The sequence below is a fragment of the Pezoporus flaviventris genome, unplaced genomic scaffold (genome assembly GCF_033815535.1).
Source record: "Pezoporus flaviventris isolate CSIRO_AGI_PZ_B2104156 unplaced genomic scaffold, CSIRO_AGI_Pfla_v1 ptg000976l, whole genome shotgun sequence".
NCBI classification, from domain to species: domain Eukaryota; kingdom Metazoa; phylum Chordata; class Aves; order Psittaciformes; family Psittacidae; genus Pezoporus; species Pezoporus flaviventris.
The window spans coordinates 1-25,705 of NW_026893521.1; the positions used below are offsets into that span (position 1 = coordinate 1).

The 25,705-nt window shown below is 57.7% G+C and overlaps 1 protein-coding gene across 1 annotated transcript; it reads left to right on the top strand.

Annotated features, from left to right (window-relative positions):
* Window positions 1-6,322: 6,322 nt before the first annotated feature.
* LOC133264696 (SH3 and multiple ankyrin repeat domains protein 1-like) lies at window positions 6,323-24,428 on the top strand (the record flags this gene model as incomplete). Its single annotated transcript, XM_061444536.1, has 9 exons — window positions 6,323-6,556; window positions 9,404-9,607; window positions 12,937-13,008; window positions 14,500-14,608; window positions 17,441-17,598; window positions 18,985-19,152; window positions 22,288-22,404; window positions 24,152-24,229; window positions 24,362-24,428. Coding segments are annotated over exons 1-9 (1,207 nt in total), but the record flags the coding sequence as incomplete, so codon positions are not given.
* Window positions 24,429-25,705: the final 1,277 nt, after the last annotated feature.

Here is a 25,705-nt window from a genome sequence, read left to right on the forward strand (position 1 = left end):
TACACACGTGTCCTATGCGTGCACGCAACCCCCTTTGCACACGTGTGTTCCTCATGCACACGTGTGTTCTATGTGTGTGTGTGACCCCCCATTCCTCGTGCATACACATGTGCTTCCCATGTGCTCCCGGCGCCAACACACGTCTCCTATGTGCGCACGCAACCCCCGTTGCACACGTGTGTTCCTCATGCACACACATGTGTTCTATGTGTGTGTGTGTGACCCCCCCATTCCTCGTGCACACACATGTGCTTCCCATGTGCTCCCGGAGCCAACACACGTGTCCTATGCGCGCACACATGCCTCGTGCACACGCGTGTTCTATGTGTGTGTGTGACCCCCATCAAGGCCCCATAGCACCCACACCCCCTCTTTGTACACGCGTGTTCTATGTATGTTTGTGACCCCCATCAAGGCCCCATAGCACACACCCCCCTTTGCACACACGTGTTCTATGTATGTGTGTGACCCCCATGAAGGCCCCATAGCACACACACCCCTCTTTGCACACACGTGTTCTATGTGTGTGTGTGACCCCCATCAAGGCCCCATAGCACCCACACCCCTCTTTGTATACACGTGTTCTATGTATGTGTGTGACCCCCATGAAGGCCCCATAGCACCCACACCCCTCTTTGCACACACGTGTTCTATGTATGTGTGTGACCCCCATCAAGGCCCCATAGCACACACACACCCCTCTTTGCACACGCGTGTTCTATGTATGTGTAACCCCCCCCATGAAGGCCCCATAGCACACACACACCCCTCTGCACACACGTGTTCTATGTATGTGTGTGACCCCCATCAAGGCCCCATAGCACACACACCCCTCTTTGCACACGCGTGTTCCCCGTGCACACATGTGTTCTATATATGTGTGTGACCCCCATCAAGGCCCCATAGCACGCACACCCCTCTTTGTACATGTGTGTTCTATGTATGTGTGTGACCCCCATGAAGGCCCCATAGCACACACACCCCTCTTTGCACACGCGTGTTCCCCGTGCACACATGTGTTCTATATATGTGTGTGACCCCCATCAAGGCCCCATAGCACACACACACCCCTCTTTGCACACACGTGTTCTATGTATGTGTGTGACCCCCATCAAGGCCCCATAGCACACACACCCCTCTTTGCACACGCGTGTTCTATGTATGTGTGTGACCCCCATCAAGCGCACACCCCCCTTTGCACACACGTGTTCTATGTATGTGTGTGACCCCCATCAAGCGCACACCCCCCCTTTGCACACGCGTGTTCCATGTATGTGTGTGACCCCCATCAAGCCCACACCCCCCTTTGCACACACGTGTTCTATGTATGTGTGTGACCCCCATCAAGCGCACACCCCCCTTTGCACACGCGTGTTCCATGTATGTGTGTGACCCCCATCAAGCCCACACCCCCCTTTGCACACACGTGTTCTATGTATGTGTGTGACCCCCATCAAGCGCACACCCCCCTTTGCACACGCGTGTTCCATGTATGTGTGTGACCCCCATCAAGCACACACCCCCCTTTGCACACGCGTGTTCCATGTATGTGTGTGACCCCCATCAAGCACACACCCCCCTTTGCACACATGTGTTCTATGTATGTGTGTGACCCCCATCAAGCCCACACCCCCCTTTGCACACGCGTGTTCTATGTATGTGTGTGACCCCCATCAAGCCCACACCCCCCTTTGCACACGCGTGTTCCATGTATGTGTGTGACCCCCATCAAGCGCACACCCCCCTTTGCACACGCGTGTTCCATGTATGTGTGTGACCCCCATCAAGCGCACACCCCCCTTTGCACACGCGTGTTCCATGTATGTGTGTGACCCCCATCAAGCGCACACCCCCCTTTGCACACGCGTGTTCCATGTATGTGTGTGACCCCCATCAAGCGCACACCCCTCTTTGCACACGCGTGTTCTATGTATGTGTGTGACCCCCATCAAGCCCACACCCCCCTTTGCACACGCGTGTTCTATGTATGTGTGTGACCCCCATCAAGCGCACACCCCCCTTTGCACACGCGTGTTCCATGTATGTGTGTGACCCCCATCAAGCACACACCCCCCTTTGCACACATGTGTTCTATGTATGTGTGTGACCCCCATCAAGCGCACACCCCCCTTTGCACACGCGTGTTCCATGTATGTGTGTGACCCCCCCATGAAGTCCCCATCCATCCCAACTGGTTCAAGGGCGCTGCCGTGTCCTCGCGCGTGTCCCCGCGTCCCCCCCCCGGGACCTGCTCCACTTCCCGCTATAAATAACCCTGACCCGGCCCCGCGAGGCGTGTGCGAGGCGTGTGCGAGGCGTGTGCAGGGTGTGTGTGCGTGCAAGGGTGCACACGGCGTGGGTGTGCACATGCGTGTGCGAGGCGTGTGTGCGTGCAAGGGAGCGCGTGGCGTGGGTATGGGGCGTGCACACGCGTGTGTGAGGCGTGTGCGAGGCGTGTGCAGGGTGTGTGTGCGTGCAAGGGTGCACACGGCGTGGGTGTGCACATGCGTGTGCGAGGCGTGTGTGCGTGCAAGGGAGCGCGTGGCGTGGGTACGGGGCGTGCACACATGTGTGTGAGGCGTGTGCGAGGCGTGTCTGTGTGCAAGGGTGCGCGCGGCGTGGGTATGGGGTGTGCACACGCGTGTGAGAGGCGTGTGCAAGGCGTGTGCGGGGTGTGTGCATGCAAGAGTGCGCATGGCGTGTGTATGGTGTGTGCATATGCGTGTGCGAGGCGTGTGTGCAAGGGTGCGCGCGGCGTGGGTATGGGGCATGCACACGTGTGTGAGAGGCGTGTGTGTGCAAGGGTGCGCATGGCGTGGGTGTGCACATGCGTGTGCGAGGCGTGTGTGCGTGCAAGGGAGCGCGTGGCGTGGGTATGGGGCGTGCACACATGTGTGTGAGGCGTGTGCGAGGCGTGTGTGCGTGCAAGGGTGCGCACAGTGTGTGTATGGTGCGTGCACACGCGTGTGCACCAGGCGTGTTGCGTGGCATGGGACAGATGTGTGCACAAGCGTGTGTGAAGCGTGTGCACAAGCATGTGCGAGGCATGCGTGTGCCATGCGCACAAGCGTGTCTGTGCTGTGCGCACAAGTGTGTGCGTGCCACGTGCACAAGCGTGTGCAAGGCGTGTGCGTATCGTGTGCACAAGCGTGTTTGTGCCGTGTGCACAAGCATGTTCGTGCCGTGTGCACAAGTGTGTTCATGCCATGTGCACAAGCGTGTTCATTCCATGTGCACAAGTGTGTTCATGCCATGAGCACAAGCGTGTTTATGCCGTGTGCACAAGCGTGTTCGTGCCATGTGCACAAGCATGTGCAAGGCGTGTGCACAAGCGTGTGCGTGACGCGCACAAGTGTGTTCATACCGTGTGCGCAAGCATGTACAAGGCGTGTGCGTGACGTGCACAAGCGTGTTCGTGCCGTGTGCACACGCGTGTGCAAACATGTAGATGTGCGGGGGGGGGTCACACACGTATGAAGCCCCCCATTGCACCCCATATGTGTGCTGTGGCCCCAGAGCCTTGCACACGTGGGTGCGGCACACGTATGAACACGCGTGTGCGAGGATAGGGGGGTGGGTTGGGGCAGTTTAGGGCGGGGGTGGGGGGTTTGGGGGTAATTTTGGGGTGTTTTGGGGTGTTTTGGGGTGTTTTTGGGGTGTTTTAGGGTGTTTTGGGGTGTTTTGAGGTGATTTTGGGGTGTTTTGGGGTGTTTTTTGGGTGTTTTAGGGTGTTTTGGGGTGATTTGGGGTGTTTTAGGGTGTTCTGAGGTGATTTTGGGGTGTTTTAGGGTGTTCTGAGGTGATTTTGGGGTGTTTTTGGGGTGTTTTAGGGTGTTTTGGGATGATTTGGGGTGCTTTAGGGTGTTCTGAGGTGATTTTGGGGTGTTTTAGGGTGTTTTGGGGTGTTTTGAGGTCATTTTGGGGTGTTTTGGGGTGTTTTAGGGTGTTTTGGGATGATTTGGGGTGCTTTAGGGTGTTCTGAGGTGATTTTGGGGTGGTTTAGGGTGTTTTGGGGTGTTTTGGGGTGTTTTTTGGGTGTTTTAGGGTGTTTTGGGATGATTTGGGGTGCTTTAGGGTGTTCTGAGGTGATTTTGGGGTGTTTTGGGGTGTTTTTTGGGTGTTTTTAGGGTGTTTTGGGATGATTTGGGGTGTTTTAGGGTGTTTTGAGGTCATTTTGGGGTGTTTTAGGGTGTTTTGGGGTGTTTTAGGGTGATTTTGGGGTGTTTTAGGCTGTTCTGAGTTGATTTTGGGGTGCTTTAGGGTGTTCTGAGGTGATTTGGGGGGGCTCTAGGGTGCTTTGAGGTGATTTTGGGGTGATTTGGGGTGTTTGGGGGTGATATTGGGGCATTTTGGGGTGTTTTGAGGTGATTTTGGGGTGGTTTAGGGTGATTTTGGGGTGTTTTAGGTTGTTCTGAGGTGATTTAGGGTGTTCTGAGGTGATTTTGGGGTGGTTTAGGGTGATTTTGGGGTGCTTTAGGGTGTTCTGAGGTGATTTAGGGTGTTCTGAGGTCATTTTTGGGTGTTTCAGTGTGCTTTGAGGTGATTTTTGGGTGTTTTAGGGCAGTTTTGTGGTGGTTTGGGGTGGTTTAGGGGCATTTTGGGGTGGGTTTGGGTGTTTTGGGTGGTTTTAGGGTGTTTTGGGGTGTTTTTGGGGTGTTTTGGTGTGGTTTTGGGGCATTTTGGGGTGTTTTGGGCTGGTTTTGGGCTTATCTGTGTGTATTGGGGGCCTCTAGGACTGGTTTTGGGGTGTTTGACATCATTTGTGGGGTTGTTTTGGGGTGTCTGGGCCCGTTTTGGGCTGTTTCTGGGCCCTTTGGGGGTGTTTTGGGGTGGTTTTGGGGTGGTTTTGGGGTGGTTTTGGGGTGATTTTGGGGTGGTTTTGGGGTGATTTTGGGGTGGTTTTGGGGTGATTTTGGGGTGATTTTGGGGTGGTTTTGGGGTGATTTTGGGGTGATTTTGGGGTGTTTTTGGGGTGTTTTTGGGGTGATTTTGGGGTGGTTTTGGGGTGGTTTTGGGGTGATTTTGGGGTGATTTTGGGGTGGTTTTGGGGTGATTTTGGGGTGGTTTTGGGGTGATTTTGGGGGGTTTTGGGGTGGTTTTGGGGTGGTTTTGGGGTGGTTTTGGGGTGATTTTGGGTGCCCTTCCTGTTTTGGGGTGCCCGGGCCCATTTCTGGGGGGCTCTGGGGCTGTTTTGGGGTGGTTTGGGGCTGGTTTGGGGTCCCTGTGTCCTGTTTCAGTGCCCCTGGTGCTGCTATGGGGGGGGGGTTGAGGCTGCAGCGCTGGTTTTGGGGTCACTGGGGGTGGTTTTGGGGTCCCTATGGGGGTTTTGGGGGTCCCTGATCCCGTTTTGGGGTCCCTGACCCCATTTTTGGGGTCCTTTATCCCAATTTTGGGGTTCCTGACCCCGTTTTGGGGTCCCTGACCCCGTTTTGGGGCCCTCCATCCAGGTGATGCTGAACATCACCCCAGTGCCATTCATGGGTCCCTATGGGGGTTTTGGGGGTCTCTATGGGGGTTTTTGGGGTCCCAGACCCTTTTCGGGGTCCCTGAACCCATTTTTGGGGTTCCTGAACCCAATTTGGGGGTCCCTGACCCCGTTTTTGCCCCCCCAAACGCAGGTGATGCTGGACGATGCCGCGGTGCCATTCATGGGTCCCTATGGGTGTTTTTGGGGTCTCTATGGGGGTTTTTGGGGTCCCAGACCCCATTTTTGGGGTCCCTGAACCCATTTTCGGGGTCCCTGAACCCAATTTCGGGGTCCCTGACCCCGTTTTTGCCCCCCCAAACGCAGGTGATGCTGGACGATGCCGCGGTGCCATTCATGGGTCCCTATGGGGGTTTTTGGTGTCTCTATGGGGGTTTTTGGGGTCCCAGACCCCATTTTTGGGGTCCCTGAACCCATTTTCGGGGTCCCTGAACCCAATTTCGGGGTCCCTGACCCCGTTCTTGCCCCCCCAATGCAGGTGATGCTGAACATCACCCCAGTGCCATTCATGGGTCCCTATGGGTGTTTTTGGTGTCCCTATGGGGGTTTTTGGGGTCCCAGACCCCATTTTCGGGGTCCCTGAACCCATTTTTGGGGTCCCTGAACCCATTTTTGGGGTCCCTGACCCCGTTTTTGCCCCCCCAAACGCAGGTGATGCTGGACGATGCCGCAGTGCCATTCATGGGTCCCTATGGGGGTTTTTGGGGTCCCCATAGGGGTTTTTGGGGTCCCAGACCCCATTTTCGGGGTCCCTGAACCCATTTTGGGGTCCCTGAACCCATTTTTGGGGTCCCTGACCCCGTTTTTTGCCCCCCCAAACGCAGGTGATGCTGGACGATGCCGCGCTCGCCGGGCTCCAGCGAGGACGAGGAGGGGCGGGGCTCGGAGTACCCGGAGGGGGACTCGGATTCGGGGAGCTCCCGCGAGGGGGCGGGGCTAGGGGGGGTGGGTAACCCCGGGCCCCTCCCCCCCCGCTCCCGGGGGGGGCCCCGCCCCCCTCCGGCCCCCCCCGACGACGCCCACTTCAGCCGCATGGTTTTCCGCATCGGCATCCCCGACCTGCACCAAACGGTGGGGGAGGGGAGGGGGGCCCCAAATGTGATGGGGGGGGGAGGGGTACCCGAAAGTGATGGGGGGGAGGGGTCCCCAAATGTGATGGGGGGGAGGGGTCTTCAAAAGTGATGGGGGGAAGGGTACCCAAAAGTGATGGGGGGAAGGGTACCCAAAAGTGATGGGGGAGGAGGGGTTAGGGTTAGGGGACCCAAATGGGGGAGGGGTCCTCAAAAGTGATGGGGGGAGGGGTACCCGAAAGTGATGGGGGGGGAGGGGTTAGGGTTAGGGTACCAAAATGGGGGAGGGGTCCTCAAAGTGATGGGGGGAGGGGTGTCCAAAAGTGATGGGGGGGAGGGGTTAGGCTTAGGGTACCAAAATGGGGGAGGGGTCCCCAAAAGTGATGGGGGGGGAGGGGTTAGGCTTAGGGTACCAAAATGGGGGAGGGGTTCCCAAAAGTGATGGGGGGGGGAGGGGTTAGGGTACCAAAATGGGGGAGGGGTCCCCAAAGTGATGGGGGGAGGGGTCCCCAAATGTGATGGGGGGAGGGGTCTCCAAAAGTGATGGGGGGGAGGGGTACCCAGAAATGATGGGGGGGGAGGGGTTCCCAAGTGATGGGGGGGAGGGGTTAGGGTTAGGGGACCCAAATGGGGGAGGGGTCTCCAAAAGTGATGGCGGGTCCCCAAAATTACTGTGGGGGGGAGGAAGGGGGGTACCCAATTGGGGGAGGGGTCTCCAAAAGTGATGGGGGGAGGGGTACCCAAAAGTGATGGGGGGCAGGGGTTAGGGTACCCAAATGGGGGAGGGGTCCCCAAAGTGATGGGGGGGAGGGAGGTGTTGGGGGGGGGGAAATGGGGGGGGAGGAATGTGAGTACCCGAATGGGGGAGGGGACCCCAAAAGTTATGATGGGGGAACTATGGGGGGGTCACCCCCAAAATAATGGGAGGGGGAAGTTATTGGGAAGGGGTTTTGGGGGGGGGGGGGGGATGTGTGGGGCGGAAAGGGGGTGTCTACAAAATAGGGGTCCCTGTTATGGGGCCCATGACCCCAATGGCTGCTTGGGGGGGGACGGGATCTCTATTATGGGGGGACCCCATCCCTAAGGGTCCCATTGTGGGTGCTCCTGGCTCCCCCCTGTGGCCATTGGTGGTATCTCCCTTAGGGATGCCCCCATTGGCTCCCCCCATTGGCTCCCTGACCCCATTGGGTCCCCCCGTTGGCTCCTATTGGTGGTATCTTCCTTACGGATGCCCCCATTGGCTCCCTGACCCCATTGGCGGTATCTCCATTAAGGATGCCCCCCATTGGCTCCCCTCATTGGCTCCTATTGGTGGTATCTCCATTATGGATGCCCTCCATTGGCTCCCCCCATTGGCTCCTATTGGTGGTATCTCCATTATGGATGCCCCCCATTGGCTCCCCCCATTGGCTCCTATTGGTGGTATCTCCCTACGGATGCCCCCATTGGCTCCCTGACCCCATGGCTCTCCCCATTGACTCCTATTGGCGGTATCACCCTTACGGATGCCCCCATTGGCTCCTATTGGTGGTATCAACCTTTAGGGATGCCCCCATTGGCTCCTATTGGCGGTATCTCCCTTACGGATGCCCCCATTGGCTCCCTGACCCCATGGCTCCCCCCATTGACTCCTATTGGCAGTATCTCCCTTAAGGATGCCCCCATTGGCTCCTATTGGCGGTATCACCCTTACGGATGCCCTCATTGGTTCCTATTGGCGGTATCTCCCTTACGGATGCCCCCCATTGGCTCCCCCCAGTGGCCATTGGCGGTATCACCCTTATGGATGCCCCCATTGGTTCCTATTGGCTGTATCACCCTTACGGATGCCCCCGATTGGCTGCTATTGGCAGTATCTCCTTTACGGATGCCCCCGATTAGCTCCTATTGGCAGTATCTCCTTTAAGGATGCCCCCATTGGCTCCTATTGGCAGTATCTCCCTTACGGATGCCCCCATTGGCTCCTATTGGCGGTATCTCCCTTACGGATGCCCCCATTGGCTCCTATTGGCGGTATCTCCCTTAAGGATGCCCCCATTGGCTCCCTGACCCCATGGCTCCCCCCATTGACTCCTATTGGCTGTATCACCCTTACGGATACCCCCATTGTCTCCAATTGGCGGTATCTCCCTTAAGGATGCCCCCATTGGCTCCCTGACCCCATGGCTCCCCCCATTGACTCCTATTGGCTGTATCACCCTTACAGATACTCCCATTGGCTCCTATTGGCGGCATCTCCCTTAAGGACGCCCCCATTGGCTCCCTGACCCCATGGCTCTCCCCATTGACTCCTATTGGCTGTATCAGCCTTATGACTGCCCCCATTGGCTCCTATTGGCGGTATCTCCCTTAAGGATGCCCCCATTGGCTCCCTGACCCCATAGCTCCCCCCATTGACTCCAATTGGCTGTATCACCCTTACGGATGCCCCCATTGGCTCCTATTGGTGGTATCTCCCTTACGGATGCCCCCATTGGCTCCCTGACCCCATAGCTCCCCCCATGGACTCCTATTGGCTGTATCACCCTTACGGATACCCCCATTGGCTCCTATTGGTGGTATCTCCCTTACGGATGCCCCCGATTGGCTCCTATTGGTGGTATCTCCCTTACGGATGCCCCCATTGGCTCCTATTGGCGGTATCACCCTTACGGATGCCCCCATTGACTCCTATTGGCTGTATCACCCTTACGGCTGCCCCCATTGGCTCCTATTGGCTGTATCACCCTTAGCGCTCCCCCCAAGCGACCATTATCATTCCCCCCCCCCATCCCCCTTTCTATTCCCCCCACCTCCCCCTTTACCTCTGAGACCCCCCCCCCCGACCCCCAACTTTCCCACCCCATAGAAGTGCCTTCGCTTCGACCCCGGCGCCGTGGTGTGGGCGGCCAAGCAGCAGCTCCTGTGCGCGCTGACCGAGGGGCTCCACGACGGCCTCAACTACGGCCTCTTCCAACCGGCGGCCGCGGGGCGCGACGCCAAGTTCCTGGATGAGGAGAGGCCCCTGCGGGACTACCCCCAGAGCTTCGAGCAGGGAGTGCCCTACCTGGAGGTGTGGCAAAGGGGAGGGGCTTGAAGGGGTGGGGTTATGGGGGGGGTGGGGTTAATGGGGAGGGAGGATGGGGGAGGTGGGAATTGGGGGGGGGGTGTGGAGGAAAGGGGAAGGGGGGATGTGGGTGGGAGGGGCCAATGGGAAGGGTGGACATGGGTGGGAGGAGCCAATGGGAAAGGGGGATGTGGGTGGGAGGAGCTAATGGGAAGGGTGGGACATGGGTGGGATGGGCCAATGGGAAAGACAGGATGGGGTGGGAGGGGCCAATGGGAAGGTGGGACATGGGTGGGAGGGGCCAATGGGAAGGGCAGGACATGGGTGGGAGGGGCCAATGGGAAGGACAGGATGGGGTGGGAGGAGCCAATGGGAAGGGTGGGATGTGGGTGGGAGGAGCCAATGGGAAGGTTGGACATGGGTAGGAGGAGTTAATGGGAAGGGAGTGCCCTACCTGGAGGTGTGGCAAAGGGGAGGGGCTTGAAGGGGTGGGGTTATGGGGGGGGTGGGGTTAATGGGGAGGGGGGAAGGGAGGATGCAGGAGGTGGGAATTGGGGGGGTGTGGAGGAAAGGGGAGGGTTGGACATGGGTGGGAGGGGCTAATGGGAAAGACAGGATGGGGTGGGAGGGGCCAATGGGAAGGGTGGGGCAGATGGGAAGGACAGAACGAGGTGGGAGGAGCCAATGGGAAGGTTGGATGTGGGTGGGAGGGGCTAATGGGAAGGGGGGACATGGGTGGGAGGAGCCAATGGGAAGGTTGGACATGGGTGGGAGGGGCTAATGGGAAGGGTGGGACGTGGGTGGGAGGAGCCAATGGGAAAGGGGGATGTGGGTGGGAGGAGCTAATGGGAAGGTTAGACATGGGTGGGAGGGGGGGCTTGAATGGGTGGGGTTATGGGGGGGGTGGGGTTAATGGGGAGGGGGGAAGGGAGGATGGGGGAGGGGAAAATGGGAAGGACAGGATGGGGTGGGAGGGGCCAATGGGAAGGGTGGGAAAGATGGGAAGGACAGGATGGGGTGGGAGGAGCCAATGGGAAGGTTGGACATGGGTGGGAGGAGCCAATGGGAAGGGTGGGACATGGGTGGGAGGGGCTAATGGGAAGGTTGGACATGGGTGGGAGGGGCCAATGGGAAGGGCGGGACATGGGTGGGAGGGGCCAATGGGAAGGACAGGATGGGGTGGGAGGAGCCAATGGGAAGGGTGGGATGTGGGTGGGAGGAGCCAATGGGAAGGGGGGGACATGGGTAGGAGGAGTTAATGGGAAGGGAGTGCCCTACCTGGAGGTGTGGCAAAGGGGAGGGGCTTGAAGGGGTGGGGTTATGGGGGGGGTGGGGTTAATGGGGAGGGGGGAAGGGAGGATGGGGGAGGGGAAAATGGGAAGGACAGGATGGGTTGGGAGGGGCCAATGGGAAGGTTGGACATGGGTGGGAGGGGCTAATGGGAAGGACAGGATGGGGTGGGAGGAGTCGATGGGAAGGGTGGGACGTGGGTGGGAGGGGCCAATGGGAAGGGTGGGACGTGGGTGGGAGGAGCTAATGGGAAGGTGGGACATGGGTGGGAGGAGCTAATGGGAAGGGTGGGACGTGGGTGGGAGGAGCCAATGGGAAAGGGGGATGTGGGTGGGAGGAGCTAATGGGAAGGTTAGACATGGGTGGGAGGGGGGGCTTGAATGGGTGGGGTTATGGGGGGGGTGGGGTTAATGGGGAGGGGGGAAGGGAGGATGGGGGAGGGGAAAATGGGAAGGACAGGATGGGGTGGGAGGGGCCAATGGGAAGGGTGGGAAAGATGGGAAGGACAGGATGGGGTGGGAGGAGCCAATGGGAAGGTTGGACATGGGTGGGAGGAGCCAATGGGAAGGGTGGGACATGGGTGGGAGGGGCTAATGGGAAGGTTGGATATGGGTGGGAGGGGCCAATGGGAAGGGCGGGACATGGGTGGGAGGGGCCAATGGGAAGGACAGGATGGGGTGGGAGGAGCCAATGGGAAGGGTGGGATGTGGGTGGGAGGAGCCAATGGGAAGGGGGGGACATGGGTAGGAGGAGTTAATGGGAAGGGAGTGCCCTACCTGGAGGTGTGGCAAAGGGGAGGGGCTTGAAGGGGTGGGGTTATGGGGGGGGTGGGGTTAATGGGGAGGGGGGAAGGGAGGATGGGGGAGGGGAAAATGGGAAGGACAGGATGGGGTGGGAGGGGCCAATGGGAAGGTTGGACATGGGTGGGAGGGGCTAATGGGAAGGACAGGATGGGGTGGGAGGAGTCGATGGGAAGGGTGGGACGTGGGTGGGAGGGGCCAATGGGAAGGGTGGGACGTGGGTGGGAGGAGCTAATGGGAAGGTGGGACATGGGTGGGAGGAGCTAATGGGAAGGTGGGACATGGGTGGGAGGGGCCAATGGGAAGGGTGGGACATGGGTGGGAGGGGCCAATGGGAAGGTTGGACATGGGTGGGAGGGGCTAATGGGAAGGACAGGATGGGGTGGGAGGAGTCGATGGGAAGGGTGGGACGTGAGTGGGAGGGGCCAATGGGAAGGGGGGGACATGGGTAGGAGGAGCTAATGGGAAGGGAGTGCCCTACCTGGAGGTGTGGCAAAGGGGAGGGGCTTGAATGGGTGGGGTTATGGGGGGGTGGGGTTAATGGGGAGGGGGGAAGGGAGGATGGGGGAGGGGAAAATGGGAAGGACAGAACGGGGTGGGAGGGTCCAATGGGAAGGTTGGACGTGGGTGGGAGGAGCTAATGGGAAAGGGGGATGTGGGTGGGATGGGCCAATGGGAAGGGTGGGGAAGATGGGAAGGACAGAACGAGGTGGGAGGAGCCAATGGGAAGGTTGGACGTGGGTGGGAGGGGCTTATGGGAAGGGGGGACATGGGTGGGAGGGGCCAATGGGAAGGGTGGGAAAGATGGGAAGGACAGAACGAGGTGGGAGGAGCCAATGGGAAGGTTGGACATGGGGGGGAGGGGCTAATGGGAAGGGGGGGACATGGGTGGGAGGGGCCAATGGGAAGGGCGGGACATCGGTGGGAGGAGCCAATGGGAAGGGTGGGTAATAAGTGGGAGGGGCCAATGGGGTGAGTGCACCTCACCAAATATAGGCTTTAAGCAGGGCGCGGCCTACAGGGAGGTGGGTGGGGCCAATCCAATGGGCGGGACTTGGGTGGGAGGAGCCAATGGGGAGGGGGCTTCCATACGAAGACGTTGTATTAAGGCTCACGAGGGCCAATGAGGGTGCAGCCAACCTGGATGTGGGCGTGGTGAATGAATGGGCGTGGCCATTGGGGGGGTGAAGGGGGCGTGGCCTCGCTGACCACGCCCCCTTTCCGTGACTCCGCCCCCCCCTCCAGTTCCGGTACAAGACCCGCGTGTACAAGCAAACCAACCTGGACGAGAAGCAGCTCGCCAAGCTCCACACCAAGGTGAGAGGTGTGGCCACGCCAGGCCACGCCCCCTGCCCCTCCCCTCCCGAAGCCACGCCCCTTATCCCTTTGGCCACACCTTTGTTGCGTGGCCACCACCAATGCTGTGGCCCTGTGTGATCCCATGGCCCATATTTATACCCCGTACCCCATACCTATACCCCACATCCACACCCCACATCCCACACCCCATACCCCATATCCCATGCCCCATACCCCACAAACCATATCCCATACGCCCCATGCCCCATATCCATACCCCTCACCCCATATCCATACCCCACACCCCATGCCCCATACCCCATATCCATACCTGATATCCCCATACCCCACACCCCATACCCCACACCACATACCCCATACCCCATATCCTGTATCCGTACCCCACACCCCACATCCCATACCCCATACCCCATATCCCATGCCCCATACCCCACACCCCATATCCCATACGCCCCATGCCCCATATCCATACCCCTCACCCCATATCCATACCCCACACCCCATGCCCCATACCCCATATCCATACCTGATATCCCCATACCCCACACCCCATACCCCACACCACATACCCCATACCCCATATCCTGTATCCGTACCCCACACCCCACATCCCATACCCCATACCCCACAACCCACACCCCACAAACCCCATACCCTATATCCACACCCCACACCCCACATCCCATACCCCTCACCCCACACCCCATATACCCCATACCCTATGTCCACACCCCACACCCCACACCCTATACCCCACACCCCATATCCCACACCCCACACCCCCCACCCCACACCCACAACCCACACCCCATACCCCATATACCCCATACCCTATATCCACACCCCACATCCCATACCCCACAACCCACACCCCACAAACCCCATACCCTATATCCACACCCCACCCCTACACCCCCACACCCCACACCCCACACCCCATATCCCACACCCCATATCCCACACCCCACACCCCATATCCCATACCCCACACCCCATACCCTATATCCACACCCCATATCCCACACCCCATATCCCACACCCCACACCCCATACCCCATATCCCACACCCCACACCCCATATCCCATACCCCACACCCCATACCCTATATCCACACCCCATATCCCACACCCCATATCCACACCCCACACCCCATACCCTATATCCACACCCCACACCCACACCCCACACCCCACACCCCGTATCCCATACCCCATACCCCACACCCAATACCCTATATCCACACCCCACACCCCACACCCCATATCCCACACCCCACACCCCATATCCCATAACCCCACACCCCACACCCCATATCCACACACCATATCCACACCCCATATCCCACACCCCACACCCCACATCCCATACCCCACACCCCATATCCCACACCCCATATCCCACACCCCACACCCCATATCCACACCCCATACCCACACCCCATATCCACACTCCCCACCCCACACCCCCACCCCACATCCCGTCCCCAGACGGGGCTCCGGAAGTTTCTGGACTACGTGCAGCACGGCTCAGCTGAGAAGGTCGCGCGCCTGCTGGACCGGGGCCTGGACCCCAACTACCACGACTCCGACTCGGGGGGTGAGGGACCCCCAACATGGCAATGGGGTGGTGATGGGGTGGTGATGGGGTGGTGATGGGGTGGTGATGGGGTGGAGATGGGGTGGTGATGGGGTGGTGATGGGGTGGAGATGGGGTGGTGATGGGGTGGAGATGGGGTGGTGATGGGGTGGTGATGGGGTGGAGATGGGGTGGTGATGGGGTGGTAATGGGGTGGAGATGGGGTGGTAATGGGGTGGAGATGGGGTGGTGATGGGGTGGTGATGGGGTGGTGATGGGGGTGGTAATGGGGTGGAGATGGGGTGGTGATGGGGTGGTGATGGGGTGGTGATGGGGTGGTAATGGGTGGTGATGGGGTGGAGATGGGGTGGTGATGGGGTGGAGATGGGGTGGTGATGGGGTGGTGATGGGCTGGTGATGGGGTGGTAATGGGGTGGTGATGGGGTGGTGATGGGGTGGTGATGGGGGGGGGATGGGGTGGCGATGGGGTGGTGATGGGGGGGAGATGGGGTGGTAATGGGGTGGTGATGGGGTGGTGATGGGGTGGTGATGGGGGGGTGATGGGGTGGTGATGGGGTGGTGATGGGGTGGTGATGGGGTGGTGATGGGGTGGAGATGGGGTGGAGATGGGGTGGTGATGGGGTGGAGATGGGGTGGTGATGGGGTGGAGATGGGGGTGGTGATGGGGTGGAGATGGGGTGGAGATGGGGTGGAGATGGGGTGGTGATGGGGTGGAGATGGGGTGGTGATGGGGTGGTGATGGGGTGGTGATGGGGTGGAGATGGGGTGGTGATGGGGTGGAGATGGGGTGGTGATGGGGTGGTAATGGGGTGGTGATGGGGTGGTGATGGGGTGGTAATGGGGTGGTGATGGGGTGGTGATGGGGGGGGATGGGGTGGTAATGGGGTGGCGATGGGGTGGCGATGGGGTGGCGAATGGGGTGGTGATGGGGTGGTGATGGGGTGATAATGGGGTGATTATGGGGAGACAATGGGGTGGCAATGGGGTGGCAATGTGCTGATAATGGGGTGGTAATGGGGTAATAATAGGGTGATAGTGGGGGTGGCAATGGGGTGATATTCAGGTGATAATGGGGCGGCAATGGGGTGATGAGAGTGATGAGTGGCAATGGGGTGATAATGGGGGTGGCAATGTGGTGGAAATGGGGTGATAATGGGGTGGCAATGGGGTGATAATGGGGTGGCAATGGGGCGATAAGGGGGTGGCAATGGGGTGATAATGGGGTGATAATGGGGTGGCAATGGGGCGATAAGGGGGTGGCAATGGGGTGAGAATGGAGTAACAGTGGGGTGGCAATGTGGTGATAGAGGAGTGATGGGTGGCAATGGGGTGATGATGGGGTGGCAATGGGGTGATAATGGGGTGGCAATGTGGTGATAGAGGAGTGATGGGTGGCAATGGGGTGATGATGGGGTGGCAATGGGGCAATAATGGGGTGGAAATGGGTGATAATGGAGTAACAGTGGGGTTGGTAATGGGGTGATAATTGGGTGGCAATGGGGTGGCAATGGGGTGATGGTGGGGTGACAATGGGGTGATGGGTGGCAATGGGGTGATGATGGGGTAATAATGGGGTAACGATGGGGTGGCAATGGGGTGATAATGGAGTAACAATGGGGTGGCAATGGGGTGATAATGGAGTGATGGGTGGCAATGGGGTGATAATGGGGTGGCAATGGGGTGATAAGGGGGTGGCAATGGGGTGATAATGGAGTAAGAATGGGGTGGTAATGGGGTGATAATGGGGTGGCAATGGGGTGATAATGGGGTGACAATGGGGTGGCAATGGGGTGATAATGGAGTAAGAATGGGGTGGTAATGGGGTGGCAATGGGGTGATAATGGGGTGACAATGGGGTGGCAATGGGGTGATAATGGAGTAAGAATGGGGTGGTAATGGGGTGATAATGGGGTGATAATGGAGTGATGGGTGACAATGGGGTAACCCTTGGGTCACAACAGGGTGACAATGGGGTGATAATGAGGTGATGGATGGCAATGGGGTGACAATGGGGTGGTTATGGGGTGATGGGTGCCAGGGGAGTGATGCATGACAATGGGGTGATGGGTAATGGATAATGGGTACCACTGGGGTGATGGGATAATGATGGGGTGCTACTGGGTTGAGTCTGGGGTGTCCATGGGGTGATAATGGAGTGATCGTTGACAATGGGGTGCCATTGGGTGGCCGTGCGTGCCAATGGGTGCCATTGGTTGCCATTGGCTGCCATTGGGTGCCATTGGTTGCCATTGGCTGCCATTGGGTGCCATTGGTTGCCATTGGGTGCCTTTGGATGCCATTGGTTGCCATTGGATGCCATTGGGTGCCATTGGGTGCCACTCATTCCCATGGGGTGCCATTGGGTGCCATTCCTTGCCATTGGGTGCCATTAGGTGTCATTGGTTGCCATTGGATGCCATTGGTTGCCATTGGGTGCCATTCATTGCCATGGGGTGCCATTGGGTGCCACTGGTTGCCATTGGGTGCCATTGGTTACCATTGGTTACCATTGGTTTCCATTGGGTGCCATTGGTTTCCATTGGGTGCCATTGGGTGCCACTTGTTGCCATTGGGTGCCATCAGTTACCATTGGTTTCCATTGGGTGCCATTGGGTGCCATTGGTTGCCACTGGTTACCATTGGGTGCCATTGGGTGCCATTGGTTTCCATTGGGTGCCATTGGTTTCCATTGGTTGCCATTGGTTACCATTGGTTTCCATTGGTTGCCATTGGTTGCCATTGGTTTCAATTGGGTGCCATTGGTTACCATTGGTTTCCATTGGGTGCCATTGGGTACCATTGGGTGCCATTGGGTGCTCTTGGGTGCCACAGAGACGCCGCTGACGCTGGCGGCGCAGCGCGAGGGGCCGCAGGAGGTGGAGATCATCCGGTTGCTGTGCCTGGGGGGGGCGCACCTCGACTTCCGCGCCCGCGATGGGGCCACGGCCCTGCACCGGGCGGCACGGACCCGGCGGTACCCGGCGCTGCTGGTGCGGGACGGGGGCAACGGGGCGCGGGGTGCAATGGGTCATTGGGTTCAATGGGTGCTGGGGGTCGTTGGGTTCAATGGGTGCTGGGGGTCGTTGGGTTCATTGGATGCTCTTGGTCATTGGGTTCAATGGGTGCTGGGGGTCGTTGGGTTCAATGGGTGCTGGGGGTCGTTGGGTTCATTGGGTGCTGTGGGTCGTTGGGTTCAATAGGTGCTGGGGTCATTGGGTTCAATGGGTGCTGGGGGTCATTGGGTTCATTGGGTGTTGTGGGTCGTTGGGTCCAATGGGTGCTGGGGGTCATTGGGTTCATTGAGTGTTGTGGGTCGTTGGGTTCAATGGGTGCTGGGGGTCGTTGGGTTCATTGGGTGCTGTGTCTTGTTGGGTTCAATGGGTGCTCTTGGTCATTGTGGGCATTGGGTGCTCTTGGGCATTGGGTTCAATGGGTGCTGTGGGTCGTTGGGTTCAATGGGTGCTCTTGGTCATTGTGGTCATTGGGTGCTGTGGGTCGTTGGGTTCGTTGGGTGCTCTTGGTCATTGCGGTCATTGGGTGCTGTGGGTCATTGAGTTCAATGGGTGCTCTTGGTCATTGTGGTCATTGGGTGCTGTGGGTCGTTGGGTTCATTGGGTGCTCTTGGTCATTGGGTTCAATGGATGCTGGGGGTCGTTGGGTTCAATGGGTGCTGTGGGTCATTGGGTTCAACGGGTGCCCTTGGTCATTGGGTTCAATGGGTGCTCTTGGTCATTGTGGTCATTGGGTGCTGTGGGTCGTTGGGTTCAATGGGTGCTCTTGGTCATTGGGCTCATTGGGTGCTGTGGGTCATTGGGTTCAATGGGTCAATGGATTCCTTGGGTTCAATGGATAAATGGGTGCAATGGGTCATTGAGTTCACTGGGTGCTGTGGGTCGTTGGGTTCAATGGGTGCCCTTGGTCATTGGGTTCATTGGGTGCTGTGGGTCATTGGGTTCAATGGGTGCTCTTTGTCATTGGGTTCATTGGGTGCAGTTGGTCATTGGGATCATTGGGTGCAATGGGTCAATGGGTGCAATGGGTCATTGAGTTCATTCAGTGCCGTGGGTCGTTGGGTTCAATGGGTGCCCTTTGTCATTGGGTTCATTGGGTGCTGTGGGTCATTGGGTTCATTGAGTGCTCTTGGTCATTGTGGTCATTGGGTGCTCTTGGTCATTGGGTTCAATGGATGCTCTTGGTCATTGGGTTCAATGGGTGCAATGGGTCCATGGGTTCATTGAGTGCTCCTTGGGTCATTGTGGTCATTGGGTGCTCTGGGAGGGTTCATTGGGTGCTCTCTCATTGGGTCCTCTCTGATTGGGTGCTCTCTCGTTGGGTGCTCTCTCATTGGGTGCTCTCTCATTGGGTGCCACTTGCAGGCGCTGCTGGACCTGGGGGGCTCCCCCAACTACAAGGACCGCCGGGGGCTGACCCCCCTGTACCACACGGCCATGGTGGGGGGCGACCCACGGTGCTGCGAGCTGCTCCTGGCCCACCGGGCCCACATCGGCACCGCCGACGAGAACGGCTGGCAGGAGATCCACCAGGTGCGGGCCGCCGCCGCGCCGTGGGGCACCACGGGGCACTGTGGGCATTATGGGGCATTATGGGTCCTTATGGGGCATTATGGGTCCTTATGGGGCATTATGGGGCATTATGGGGCATTATGGAACCATGGGGTATCATGGGTCCTTATGGGTCATCATGGAACCATGGGGCATCATGGATCATCATGGAACCATGGGTCATTATGGGTCCTTATGGGTCATCATGGAACCATGGGTCATTATGGATCATCATGGAACCATGGGTCATTATGGGTCCTTATGGGTCATCATGGAACCATGGGGCTTTATGGGTCCTTATGGGTCCTCATGGAACCATGGGTCATTATGGATCATCATGGAACCATGGGGCATCATGGGTCCTTATGGGTCATCATGGAACCATGGGTCATTATGGATCATCATGGAACCATGGGGCATCATGGGTCCTTATGGGTCATCATGGAACCATGGGGCACTATGGGTCATTATGGGTCATCATGGAGCCATGGGGCATCACGGGTCATTATGGGTCATTATGGGGCATCATGGGTCCTCATGGAACCATGGGGCATCATGGGTCCTTATGGGTCATCATGGAACCATGGGGCATCATGGAACCATGGGTCATCATGGGTCCTTATGGGTCCTCATGGAACCATGGGTCATTATGGATCATCATGGAATCATGGGGCATCATGGGTCCTTATGGGTCCTCATGGAACCATGGGTCATTATGGATCATCATGGAACCACGGGGCATCATGGGTCCTTATGGGGCATCATAGAACCATGGGGCATCATGGGTCCCTATGGGTCATCATGGAACCATGGGGCATCATGGGTCCTTATGGGGCATCATGGAACCACGGGGCATCATGGGTCCTTATGGGTCATCATGGAACCATGGGTCATTATGGATCATCATGGAACCATGGGGCATCATGGGTCCTTATGGGTCATCATGGAACCATGGGGCCCTATGGATCATCATGGAACCATGGGGCATCATGGGTCCTTATGGGTCATCATGGAACCATGGGTCCTTATGGATCATCATGGAACCATGGGTCATTATGGGTCCTTATGGGTCATCATGGAACCGTGGGGCCCTATGGATCATCATGGAACCATGGGGCATCATGGGTCCTTATGGGTCCTCAGGGAACCATGGGTCATTATGGATCATCATGGAACCATGGGGCATCATGGGTCCTTATGGGGCATCATGGAACCATGGGGCACTATGGGTCATTATGGGTCATCATGGAGCCATGGGGCATCACGGGTCATTATGGGTCATTATGGGGCATCATGGGTCCTCATGGAACCATGGGGCATCATGGGTCCTTATGGGTCATCATGGAACCATGGGGCATCATGGAACCATGGGTCATCATGGGTCCTTATGGGTCATCATGGAACCATGGGTCATTATGGATCATCATGGAACCATGGGTCATTATGGGTCCTTATGGGTCATCATGGAACCATGGGGCCCTATGGATCATCATGGAACCATGGGGCATCATGGGTCCTTATGGGTCCTCAGGGAACCATGGGTCATTATGGATCATCATGGAACCATGGGGCATCATGGGTCCTTATGGGTCCTCAGGGAACCATGGGTCATTATGGATCATCATGGAACCATGGGGCATCATGGGTCCTTATGGGTCATCATGGAACCATGGGGCACTATGGGTCATTATGGGTCATCATGGAGCCATGGGGCATCACGGGTCATTATGGGTCATTATGGGGCATCATGGGTCCTCATGGAACCATGGGGCATCATGGGTCCCTATGGGTCATCATGGAACCATGGGGCATTATGGAACCATGGGGCATCATGGGTCCTTATGGGTCCTCATGGAACCATGGGTCTTTATGGGTCCTCATGGAACCATGGGGCATCATGGGTCATTATGGGTCATTATGGAACCATGGGTCATTATGGGTCCTTATGGGGCATCATGGAACCATGGGTCATCATGGCTCCTTATGGGTCCTCATGGAACCATGGGTCATCATGAGTCGTTATGGGTCATCATGGGTCATCATGGGTCATCATGGAACCATGGGGCATCATGGAACCATAGGTCATCATGGGTCCTTATGGGTCCTCATGGAACCATGGGTCTTTATAGGTCCTCATGGAACCATGGGTCCTTATGGGTCCTCATGGAACCATGGGTCATCATGAGTCGTTATGGGTCATCATGGGTCATCATGGGTCATCATGGAACCATGGGGCATCATGGAACCATAGGTCATCATGGGTCCTTATGGGTCCTCATGGAACCATGGGTCTTTATAGGTCCTCATGGAACCATGGGTCCTTATGGGTCCTCATGGAACCATGGGGCATCATGAGTCGTTATGGGTCATCATAGGGCATCATGGGTGATCATGGAACCATGGACCCATGTTCTCACGGACCAATGTACTTGTGGACCCATGTCTTCATTGTCCCATGTTCTCATGGCCCCATACCCCATCCCCATATCCCATCCCCCATATCCCATACCCCATATTGCACATCCCACACCCCATATCCCATACCCCATATCCATGCCCCATACCCCATACCCCATATCCCATATATCCCATACCCCATATCCATGCCCCATACCCCATACCCCATACCCCATATCCCATATATCCCATACCCCATATCCCATACCCCACATCCATGCCCCATACCCCATACCCCACACCCCATATATCCCATACCCCATATCCCATACCCCATATCCATACCCCATACCCCATACCCCACACCCCATATCCCATATATCTCACACCCCATATCCCACACCCCACACCCCATATACCCCATACCCCATATCCCATACCCCATGCCCCACACCCCATATACCCATACCCCATATCCCACACCCCATATACCCCATACCCCATATCCCATACCCCATATACCCCATACCCCATATCCCATACCCCATATACCCCATATCCCATACCCCATACCCCATATCCCATACCCCATGCCCCACACCCCATATACCCCATACCCCACACCCTGTACCCCATACCCCATATCCCATAACCCACACCCCACACCCCATATACCCCACACCCCATACCCCATACCCCATACCCATGTCCCTACCCCAGGCCTGCCAGCACGGGCACTCGCAGCACTTGGAGCATTTGCTGTTCTATGGGGCAGAGGCGGCGGCTCAGAACGCATCCGGGAACACAGCGCTGCACATCTGTGCCCTCTACAACAAGGTGGGATATGGGGTGTGGGGGTGTGGGGTGTGGGATATGGGATATGGGGTATGGGATATGGGATATGGGGTATGGGATATGGGATATGGGGTATGGGATATGGGGTGTGGGATATGGGGTGTGGGGTATAGGATATGGGGTATGGGATATGGGGTATGGGTACGGGATATGGGGTATGGGATATGGGGTGTGGGGTGTGGGGTATGGGATATGGGGTATGGGGTACGGGGTGTGGGATATGGGGTGTGTGGGGTATGGGGTGTGGGGTGTGTGGGGTGTGGGGTATGGGGTATGGGGTATGGAATATGGGATATGGGGTGTGGGATATGGGGTATGTGATATAGGATACAGGGTATGGGATATGGGATATGGCGTATGGGGTACGGGGTGTGGGATATGGGGTGTGGGGTATGGGGTGTGGGGGTGTGTGGGTATGGGATATGGGGTATGGGGTATGGGATATGGGGTATGGGGTATGGGATATGGGGTATGGGATATGGGGTATTGGATATGGGATGTGGGATATGGGATATGGGGTATGGGGTGTGGGATGTGGGATGTGGGATATGGGATATGGGGTATGGGATGTGGGATGTGGGATGTGGGATGTGGGATATGGGATATGGGATGTGGGGTGTGGGGTGTGGGATATGGGGTATGGGATATGGGGTGTGGGATATGGGCTGTGGGGTGCAGGATGTGGGGTGTGGGATGTGGGATATGGGATATGGGGTATGGGATATGGGATGTGGGGTGTGGGATGTGGGGTGTGGGATGTGGGATATGGGGTATGGGGATATGGGATGTGGGGTGTGGGATGTGGGGTGTGGGATGTGGGATATGGGATATGGGGTATGGGATATGGGATGTGGGGTGTGGGATGTGGGATGTGGGATGTGGGATATGGGATGTGGGATGTGGGATGTGGGGTGTGGGATGTGGGATGTGGGATGTGGGATATGGGATGTGGGGTGTGGGATGTGGGATGTGGGATGTGGGATATGGGATGTGGGATGTGGGATGTGGGGTGTGGGATGTGGGATGTGGGATGTGGGATATGGGATGTGGGATGTGGGATGTGGGATGTGGGATGTGGGATGTGGGATGTGGGGTGTGGGATGTGGGATGTGGGATGTGGATATGGATGTGGGATGTGGGATGTGGGGTGTGGGATGTGGGATGTGGGATGTGGGATATGGGATATGGGATGTGGGATGTGGGATGTGGGATATGGGATATGGGGTATGGGATATGGGATGTGGGGTGTGGGATGTGGGATGTGGGATATGGGATGTGGGATGTGGGATGTGGGGTGTGGGATGTGGGATGTTGGATGTGGGATATGGGATGTGGGGTGTGGGATGTGGGATGTGGGATGTGGGATATGGGATGTGGGATGTGGGATGTGGGGTGTGGGATGTGGGATGTGGGGTGTGGGATGTGGGATGTGGGGTTGGGATGTGGGATATGGGATGTGGGGTGTGGGGTGTGGGATGTGGGATGTGGGGTGTGGGATGTGGGATGTGGGGTGTGGGATGTGGGGTGTGGATGTGGGATATGGGATATGGGGTATGGGATATGGGATGTGGGGTGTGGGATGTGGGATGTGGGATGTGGGATGTGGGATATGGGATGTGGGATGTGGGGTGTGGGATGTGGGGTGTGGGATGTGGGGTGCAGGATGTGGGGTGTGGGACAGTGCTCCGGGCCCTGTGCTGCCATGGGTCCATGGGTGCCGCTCCCCCAGGAGAGCTGCGCCCGCATCCTCCTGTACCGCGGGGCCAACAAGGAGGTGAAGAACAACAGCGGGCAGACCCCGTTCCAGGTGGGAATATGGGGAAGAGCCGGGAATGGGGGGGGGGGGGAGCACCCCAATGGGACCCCATGGGTGTCCCCAGACCCCTCCCCCCCCCCCATATCCCATCCCCCCCCATATCCCCATCCCCATCCCCCCCAGGTCGCCGTCATCGCCGGGAACTTTGAGCTGGGGGAGTTGATCAAGAACCATCGGGACAGCGACGTGGGTGAGGGGGATGGGGGGTGGGGGTATGGGGTGGGGGGGGGGGTGTAGGATATAGGGAATGTGGTAAGGGTATGGGGTTGGGGTGTGGGGTGTGGGGTATGGGATATGGGGTATATGGGGTGTGGGGTATGGGGTGTGGGGTATGGGATGTGGGGTGTGGGGTGTGGGGTATAGGGTATGAGGTATATGGGGGTATATGGGGTGTGGGGTATGGGATATGGGGTGTGTGGTATGGGGTATGGGATATGGGATGTGGGGTGTGGGGTATGGGGTATGGGATGTGGGGTGTGGGGTGTGGGGTATAGGGTATGGGGTATGGGGTATATGGGGTGTGGGGTATGGGGTGTAGGATGTGTGGTATGGAGTGTGGGGTATGGGATATGGGGTGTGTGGTATGGGGTATGGGATATGGGATGTGGGGTGTGGGGTATCGGGTATGGGATGTGGTGTGTGGGGTGTGGGGTGTGGGATATGGGGTATGGGGTATATGGGGTGTGGGGTATGGGGTGTGGGATGTGGGGTATGGGGTGTGGGGTATGGGATATGGGGTGTGTGGTATGGGGTATGGGATATGGGATGTGGGGTGTGGGGTATGGGGTATGGGATGTGTGGTATGGGGTGTGGGGTATAGGGTATGGGGTACGGGATGTGGGGTGTGGGATATGGGGTATGGGGTGTGGGGTATGGGATATGGGGTATGGTGTATGGGGTATGGGGTATGGGTTATGGGATATGGGGTATGGGTATGGGTATTGGTAAAGGGTATGGGTATGGGGTATGGGATGGGGGTGTGGGGTATGGGTATGGGGTTGGTATTGGGGGTATGGGTCTGGGGCATAGGATATAGGGTATGGGGTATGGTGTGTAGGGTATGGGTATGTGTATTGGGACAGGGTGTGGGTCTGGGGTACATGTATAGGGTATGGGGTGTGGGATCTGGGTTATGGGGCATGGGATGTATGGGGATATAGGCTATGGGATGTGGGGTATGGGGTGTAGGATAAGGGATGTATGGGGTATGGGGTGTGGGTATGAGAAATGGGATGTGGGCTATGGGAACAGGACACAGGCTTATGGGGCCAAGGGCGTATTTGGATATGGGACATGGGACATGGGAATAGGGGGCTATGGGGCCATGGCGATACGGGAATGGGGTTGTGGGGAGGGGCCTCCTCCCCTCCCCCCATCTCCCCCATTGTAAACCCCCATGACCCCCCCATCTTCCCCTTTGTACCCCCATCCCCCCCATCTCCCCCTTTATACCCATCACCCCCTCCA